This window comes from Oncorhynchus nerka, linkage group LG3 (assembly GCF_034236695.1).
Source record: "Oncorhynchus nerka isolate Pitt River linkage group LG3, Oner_Uvic_2.0, whole genome shotgun sequence".
NCBI classification, from domain to species: domain Eukaryota; kingdom Metazoa; phylum Chordata; class Actinopteri; order Salmoniformes; family Salmonidae; genus Oncorhynchus; species Oncorhynchus nerka.
In genome coordinates, this window is record NC_088398.1 from 8633246 (window position 1) to 8641867 (window position 8622).

The window sequence follows — 8622 nt, forward strand, 5'->3', positions numbered from 1 at the left end:
AGATGTCATCTGGAGAGAGAGGGGAGAAAGAGGTCAGAGCACAGGGTAGGGCAGTGTGAGCAGAACCAGCGGTGTCGTTTGACTTAGCAAACGAGGATCGGATGTCGTCGACCTTCTTTTCAAAATGGTTGACGAAGTCATCTGCAGAGAGGGAGGAGGGGGAGGGGGAGGAGGATTCAAGAGGGAGGAGAAGGTGGCAAAGAGCTTCCTAGGGTTAGAGGCAGATGCTTGGAATTTAGAGTGGTAGAAAGTGGCTTTAGCAGCAGAGACAGAGGAGGAAAATGTAGAGAGGAGGGAGTGAAAGGATGCCAGGTCTGCAGGGAGGCGAGTTTTCCTCCATTTCCGCTCGGCTGCCCGGAGCCCTGTTCTGTGAGCTCGCAATGAGTCGTCGAGCCACGGAGCGGGAGGGGAGGACCGAGCCGGCCTGGAGGATAGGGGACATAGAGAGTCAAATGATGCAGAAAGGGAGGAGAGGAGGGTTGAGGAGGCAGAATCAGGAGATAGGTTGGAGAAGGTTTGAGCAGAGGGAAGAGATGATAGGATGGAAGAGGAGAGAGTAGCGGGGGAGAGAGAGCGAAGGTTGGGACGGCGCGATACCATCCGAGTAGGGGCAGTGTGGGAAGTGTTGGATGAGAGCGAGAGGGAAAAGGATACAAGGTAGTGGTCGGAGACTTGGAGGAGTTGCAATGAGGTTAGTGGAGGAACAGCATCTAGTAAAGATGAGGTTGAGCGTATTGCCTGCCTTGTGAGTAGGGGGAAGGTGAGAGGGTGAGGTCAAAAGAGGAGAGGAGTGGAAAGAAGGAGGCAGAGAGGAATGAGTCAAAGGTAGACGTGGGGAGGTTAAAGTCGCCCAGAACTGTGAGAGGTGAGCCGTCCTCAGGAAAGGAGCTTATCAAGGCATCAAGCTCATTGATGAACTCTCCGAGGGAACCTGGAGGGCGATAAATGATAAGGATGTTAAGCTTGAAAGGGCTGGTAACTGTGACAGCATGGAATTCAAAGGAGGCGATAGACAGATGGGTAAGGGGAGAAAGAGAGAATGACCACTTGGGAGAGATGAGGATCCCGGTGCCACCACCCCGCTGACCAGAAGCTCTCGGGGTGTGCGAGAGCACGTGGGCGGACGAAGAGAGAGCAGTAGGAGTAGCGGTGTTGTCTGTGGTGATCCATGTTTCCGTCAGAGCCAAGAAGTCGAGGGACTGGAGGGAGACATAGGCTGAGATGAACTCTGCCTTGTTGGCCGCAGATCGGCAGTTCCAGAGGCTACCGGAGACCTGGAACTCCACGTGGGTCGCGCGCTGGGACCACCAGATTAGGGTGGCTGCGGCCATGCGGTGTGGAGCGTTTGTATGGTCTGTGCAGAGAGGAGAGAACAGGGATAGACAGACACATAGTTGACAGGCTAGAGAAGAGGCTACGCTAATGCAGAGGAGATTGGAATGACAAGTGGACTACACGTCTCGAATGTTCAGAAAGTTAAGCTTACGTAGCAAGAATCTAATTGACTAAAATGATTAAAATGATAGAGTACTGCTGGGGTAGGCTAGCTGCGTTGTTGACACTACCCTAATCAAGTCGTACCGTTGAGTGTGAAGTTTCTACAATGCTGCTTATCGGGAGCTAGCTGGCTAGCTAGCAGTGTTGGTTACGTTACGTTGCGTAGGAGAACGACAATAGCTGGCTAGCTAACCTAGAAAATCGCTCTAGACTACACAATTATCTTTGAAACAAAGACGGCTATGTAGCTAGCTATGTAGCTAGCTACGATCAAACAAATCACACCGTTGGGACTGTAATGAAATGAAGTGAAAAAGTGATACTACCTGTGGAGCGACGCGGAATGCGACCGGAATGCGAAAGTTCTATTCAGCAACAGCAGACATGTAATAGTTGCACTTTGTGATTGACCACCCACACTGTACAGTATGTGGGAAAAACATGTTGGACTTGTGTGACTCAGTTGCCCAGTTCAGGAAACTTTGTTCTATCCCTCCTCTGTACTCTACTATTCTGTACAGTTCTAGAATGTTCTGTTCTGGACTGTTCTGTCCTATTCTGTTCTGGACTGTTCTATTCTGTACTATTCTGTACTGGTCTGTAATCTTCATCATACAAATCTGGGAGATATGCATCCCTTGCTATGTCAACTCATCTATTAATATCTTCTATTCAGTCAACACTTTTCATTTTACAGCAAATCTCAAAGTGATTTACAAATGTCAAGACATTAGGTGCATACCAGCCTGTCCCTTCAGCTTATCACCACCTACCAGAGACCTGGTCATAGTGACAGGGCACAAAACAACCTGATGTGTGACAGGGAATCAGGTGACTAGAGTGTTTACACAGCACTAAGTTTAGTATACAAAGAAAATAGGCTTTCCATATTAAGGCAAAGTTCAGTATTTCACAACTTAATGTTAAGTTTGTAGTGTCTTTTAAAAGAAAACAGAAGCATGGATTACAGTTTCTCCTGGCCCATAAACACTTTCAGGGTGAGGAAACATCTAATACGCTGAACTCCCCCGTTAAACCAATCTTGTCTAACACGGGAAATGTAACATAATACTGGAATTGTACAATCATACTTTATTGTAAAATCACTTGACCTCACACACACACAGCCAGGACAGGTTATTAGGAGGATTTAGCTAAAAGATCATGGCAGATTCATCACAATACACCTGAAGATTTGAATGATACAGTTTAAACAGCCCACAGCTACAGCACTGGGCTTCACATGAGATATTCAGTGATAATAGATCATGCTGCCCCATCATTAACTTCCACTGGTAGTGAGTCATTGACGGATAGTTTACCAGCACCACTTGGTGAATCTTTGTCTTAGTTTACCATCACCATTTGTGTGCAGTGGGGTCTGTGCTAGCCTTTAGTAACCAGACCGACGTGTCAATGGTGATCTAGACTTAGGACTGTGAGCTTAGGCAAGGGAGGGGGTAGGTGGAGGGTGGTGGTGGTAGGGGGTTGTAATATGAACACAAGATGTAATATGAATGGGTTACTCTACTGACTTAAAAAGACCAATAAAAATCAACCAGTCCCCAATCAAAACCAATCAGGATAACTTGTTCTGTTACATTTCAAAACAGCTGGATTGGCAAATACACAGATTCCCTACACTAAACTCAAATGATACTAAATCAACAAATGATGAACATGTTACTGTCGTAGCATCTCCATCGTTGACCCTGTCTGCCCTCTCTCTCACTTTCTTTATCACATACACAAACACCTGAACAGTGGGTGTTTATCTCAGAGGAGTGCACTTTGGCTCGGAGAACGACAAGTCAATACATCCCCACCCATATATATATATATACATATACAGGCTAGCTCACTGCTGCCTCTCAGCTACTGCCTGCTATTCATTCCTGTCACCCAGTACGGAGAGGAGAAACAGTAAGTACAGCCATGTTTGTTTGGTTCACAATCTTTTGGTTGGCCATCTTTTAGTTCACCATCTTCTTTAGGTGCACACACCTTCATGGAGAGAAATAAAACACTTCTGTAGCTATTTCAGGGTGCACGTCATGATAATATCACTGTTAGAAGGTGTTGTATTGTATTGTATAAGATGGGTACTACACATATCTGTCTACAGACTGTTGGACAGAATGCTCTCTGGGAGAGATCAAGTAGAGGGTATTGAGAGGAGTTCCAACTGAACAGAATAACTAAATACATGATGGCATGTCTATAAAGATGTAGGATCTTCATTTGATCACCCTGTTGTTACAGGACATTTAAATGCAAACGTGTAGTATATGCAAGATTTAAAAAGGCTTCTAAAGTTAGCAATTTAACATTTCAGAGTTGATTTTCTTACTAAAAATGTAGCAACCCCAACAAAAATGTCCATTAATTATAATCCACATAATAATTCACATTTCCTGTTTTTCCAGGATTATTTTCCTGCTGTGAGAAACTGGTCACAGTAAGGTCCTACATATGTATGTGGACTGCTGCATCATAGTGAGATACAAACCCAGAGAAATTATAGTTTCATTGTCATTGAAAACAACATCAGAATAGCCTTACCTTAGTGATTGGAAACCCGTTAGTGTCACGCTCTGACCTTTATTTTCCTTTGTTTTGTCTTTATTTAGTATGGTCAGGGCGTGAGTTGGGGTGGGCAGTCTATGTTTGGGTTTCTGTTTCGGCCTAGTATGGTTCTCAATCAGAGGCAGGTATCGTTAGTTGTCTCTGATTGAGAATCATACTTAGGTAGTCTGGGTTTCACTGTTGGTTTGTGGGTGTTTGTTTCCTGTGTCAGTCTTTGTGCCACACGTGACTTTTTCGGTTTGGTTTATTTCATGTTATTGTTTATTGTTTTGTATTTCATAGTGTTCAGGCTTTTCTTATTATAATTCGTCATGAACATTTACCACGCCGCATCTTGGTCCGATCCTTACTCCTCTTCAGATGAAGAGACATGTTTGAGATAAAATAGAAGAGATTAGATGAAGCTGAGATAAGATCAGGCTAAGAGCAGAGCTGAAAAGGAAGAGGAAATGATGCTGACTTGTGGACAAGTTGATGTATGGTTTATCTGACCCTCACCAAGATGTTTGCTTTGCACACAGATCTGAGTGACATCATGAACAAGCTTCTGGTCATCACTGTGCTCGTCACTCTTCTGGGCCTCAGTAAGTACACAGCCGGACTGACCAACTGGTGGTGTTCCAGGATGTGTTTTTTGCTGCCTCACTGTGCACCCCAAAAGATTGCTTTATCATAATAGCATTTTGTTACACCCACAATAACATCTGCTAAATATGTTTATGCAACCAATAAGATTTGATTTGAAACGTTAAACACTCCAGGCTGCAAATAAGAGCACCTCGAGCGGTAACATTGACTGACTGACTGACTGACAACCAACCATCTTGACCCTCTATCCCTAACCCTAACCCTCCCCTTCCAGGTGCTCAGGGCCTCCGTCTGCCTAGGCAAGCTGAGGAGGGTACGCCTGAGGAACCGGTCGCTGATGTTGCCGAGGCTGATGGAGAGCAGGGAACCCTGGAAAAGCTGAGCAGCGCCGTCAAGAGCTACTACGAAACATCCATCAGCACAGCCTCTAGCTGGCTGGACAGCATCAAGGGCCTGAAGCTGGAGGAGAAGGCCAAGTATGACACACCCACACACACACGAGAACGGAACAGCAGGTCAAAATAGCAGGCTGACAGTTAATGCATTGTTCATGTGTCTGTGTCCATCAGGAATGCCTTTGTTGATACCAGCATGGTGGTGAGGACCTACTCCGGCATCCTGCAGGACCAGGTCTACCACATCTTATACCAACAGTAAAGACCCTTCCTTGTTTCCCTCTGTGTCCCCAATGTATTCAAAATGTCTTGGCGAGGAGAGCGTCGCAGCTGTGGGCCCCTACTCTCTCATCCTGGAGCCTCTGATCAGCTTCACCAGACCTCCAACCCTCTGACGTCCCCCTGGAGTCTGTGTGGATTGAAATACAGTATTATTTAATATCAACATTTTACATTTTAGTCATTTAGCAGATGCTCTTATCCAGAGCGACTTACAATTAGTGCATTCATCATAAGATAGCTAGGTGAGACAACCACATATTACAGTTGTAGCAAGTACAATAAAGTAGCTATCAGCAAAGTCAGTGCTAGTAGTAAAATCCTTCTTTAAATGTTATTTTTTATGTCAACGTATCTTTGAATAAAAACATGCGTTTGTAGAAAACCAGTAAACCCTATGTGTTTCTTGAGGAGCATTATTCATATGAGTCAGTACGATCATTGCACTTTGTGTTTTATTATCAGACAAAGTTGAGAGACGTAGGATATGTTCATGCATATCTCCCACAGGTTTGTGACCTCAATATGGTTATGTGTACAGTTCAAGTCGGAAGTTTAAATACACTTAGGCTGGAGACAACTTGTTTTTCAGCCACTCCACAAATTTCTTGTTAACTCTAGGGTACGTGGGACGGTAGCGTCCCACCTGACAAACATCCAGTGAAATTGCAGGGCTCCAAATTCAAACAACAAATCTCATAATTAAATTCCTCAAACATACAAGTATTATACACCATTTTAAAGATAAACTTCTTGTAAATCCAACCACAGTGTCCAATTTAAAAAATGGCTTTACGGTGAAAGCATACCATGTGATTATGTTAGGTCAGCGCCTAGTCACAAAACAAACATACAGCCATTTTCCAGCCGAAGAGAGGAGTCACAAAAAGGAGAAATAGAGAAAATTAATCACTAACCTTTAATGATCTTCACCAGATGGCACACATAGGACTTCATGTTACACAATACATATATGTTTTGTTCGATAAAGTTCATATTTATTTCCAAAAATCTCTGTTTACATTGGCGTGTTATGTTCAGTAATGTTTTGCCTCCAAAACATCTGGTGATTTTGCAGAGAGCCACATCAATTTACAGAAATACTCATAAACGTTGATGAAAGATACAAGTGTTATACATAGGATTAAAGATAAACTTCTCCTTAATGCAACCGCTGTGTCAGATTTTAAAAAAGCTTTACGGCGAAAGCACACCATGCAATAATCTGAGTACAGGGCTCAGCCACCAAAACAAGCCATACAGATACCCGCCATGTGGAGTCAACAAAAGTCAGAAATAGTGTTATAAATATTCACTTAACTTTGATGATCTTCATCGGAATGCACTCCCAGGAATCCCAGTTCCAAAATAAATGTTTGTTTTGTTCGATAAAGTCCATATATATATGTCCAAATACCTCCTTTTTGTTTGAGTTGTTTATCACGCGCGGCTGTGAGCGCGAGCTCCTTTCCCTTTCCTTTCTAATGACAACGGAATTGTCCGGTTGGAATATTATTGAAGATTTATGATAAAAACATCCTAAAGATTGATTATGTACATCGTTTGACATGTTTCTATCAACTTTGATGGAACTTTTTTGATTTTTCATCTGGACTTAGTGCCCGCTCTTTGTGCATTCGGATTAGTGAACTAAGAATATATATTTTAAAGTAGTGTCCTTTAAAAAAAATAATAATACTTTGCCTTGGACCATTTTGTATTGGTACCAATACAAAATGGTCCAAGGCAAAGTATTATTATTTTTTTTAAAGGACACTACTTTAAAATATATATTCTTAGTTCACCAATACAAAATGGTCCAAGGCAAAGTATTATTATTTTTTTTAAAGGACACTACTTTAAAATATATATTCTTAGTTCACTAATCCGAATGCACAAAGAGCGGGCACTAAGTCCAGATGAAAAATCAAAAAAGTTCCATCAAAGTTGATAGAAACATGTCAAACGATGTACATAATCAATCTTTAGGATGTTTTTATCATAAATCTTCAATAATATTCCAACCGGACAATTCCGTTGTCATTAGAAAGGAAAGGGAAAGGAGCTCGCGCTCACGGCCGCGCGCGATAAACAACTCATGGCTTTCAGCTAAGCCACTTACTGTGAGTGGTCCTTATTCTCTCCCCTTTCACAATAGAAGCCTGAAAAAACGTTCTAAAAATGGTTGACATCTAGTGGAAGCCTTAGGAAATGCAATCTGACCCCATTTACACTGGATATTGGATAGGCAATCACTTGAAAAACTACAAACCTCAGATTTCCATCTTCCTGATTGGATTTTTCTCAGGTTTTTGCATGTCATATGAGTTCTGTTATACTCAGAGACATAATGTCAGTTTTAGAAACTTCAGAGTGTTTCCTATCCAAATCTACCAATTATATTCATATCCTAGCTTCTGGGCCTGAGTAACAGGCAGTTTACTTTGGGAATGCTTTTCATCCGGACGTGGAAATACTGCCCCCTACCCAAGAGAGGTTAACAAATTATAGTTTTGGCAAGTCAGTTAGGACATCTACTTTGTGCATGACACAAGTAATGTTTCTAACAATTGTTTACAGACAGATTATTTCACTTATAATTCACTGTATCACAATTCCAGTGGGTCAGAAGTTTACATATACTAAGTTGACTGTGCCTTTAAACAGCTTGGAAAATTCCAGAAAATGATGTCATGGCTTTAGAAGCTTCTGATAGGCTAATTGACATAATTTGATTCAATTGGAGGTGTACCTGTGGAACTATTTCAAGGCCTACCTTCATACTCAGTGCCTATTCGCTTGATATCATGGACAAATCAAAAGAAATCTCAGCAAGACCTCAGCAAAACAATTGTATACCTCCACAAGTCTGGTTCATCATTGGGAGCAATTTCCAAACGCCTGAAGGTACCACGTTCATCTGAACAAACAATAGTGCGCAAGTTTAAGCACAATGGGACCACGCAGTCATCATAACGCTCAGGAAGGAGACGTGTACTGTCTCCTAGAGAAGAACGTACGTTGGTGCGAAAAGTGTAAATCAGTCCCAGAACAACATCAAAGGACCTTGTGAAGATGCTGGAGGAAACGGGTACAAAAGTATCTATATAGCCACTGCTCCAAAACCGCCATAAAAAAGCCAGACTACGGTTTGCAACTGCACATGGGAACAAAGATCGTACTTTTTGGAGAAATGTCCTCTGGTCTGATGATACAAAAATAGAACTGTTTGGCTGTAATGACCATCGTTATGTTTGGAGGAAAAAGGGGGAGGCTT

At 42.5% G+C, this 8622-nt stretch overlaps 1 protein-coding gene across 1 annotated transcript; it reads left to right on the forward strand.

The window, feature by feature from the left end:
* Positions 1–3315: 3315 nt before the first annotated feature.
* Positions 3316–5743, forward strand: apoc2 (apolipoprotein C-II). Its single transcript, XM_029621349.2, has 4 exons — positions 3316–3420; positions 4605–4667; positions 4946–5147; positions 5241–5743. Exons 2-4 carry the CDS (start codon positions 4619–4621, stop codon positions 5326–5328), a joined length of 339 nt encoding a protein of 112 aa, XP_029477209.2. The 5' UTR covers positions 3316–3420; positions 4605–4618; the 3' UTR covers positions 5329–5743.
* Positions 5744–8622: the final 2879 nt, after the last annotated feature.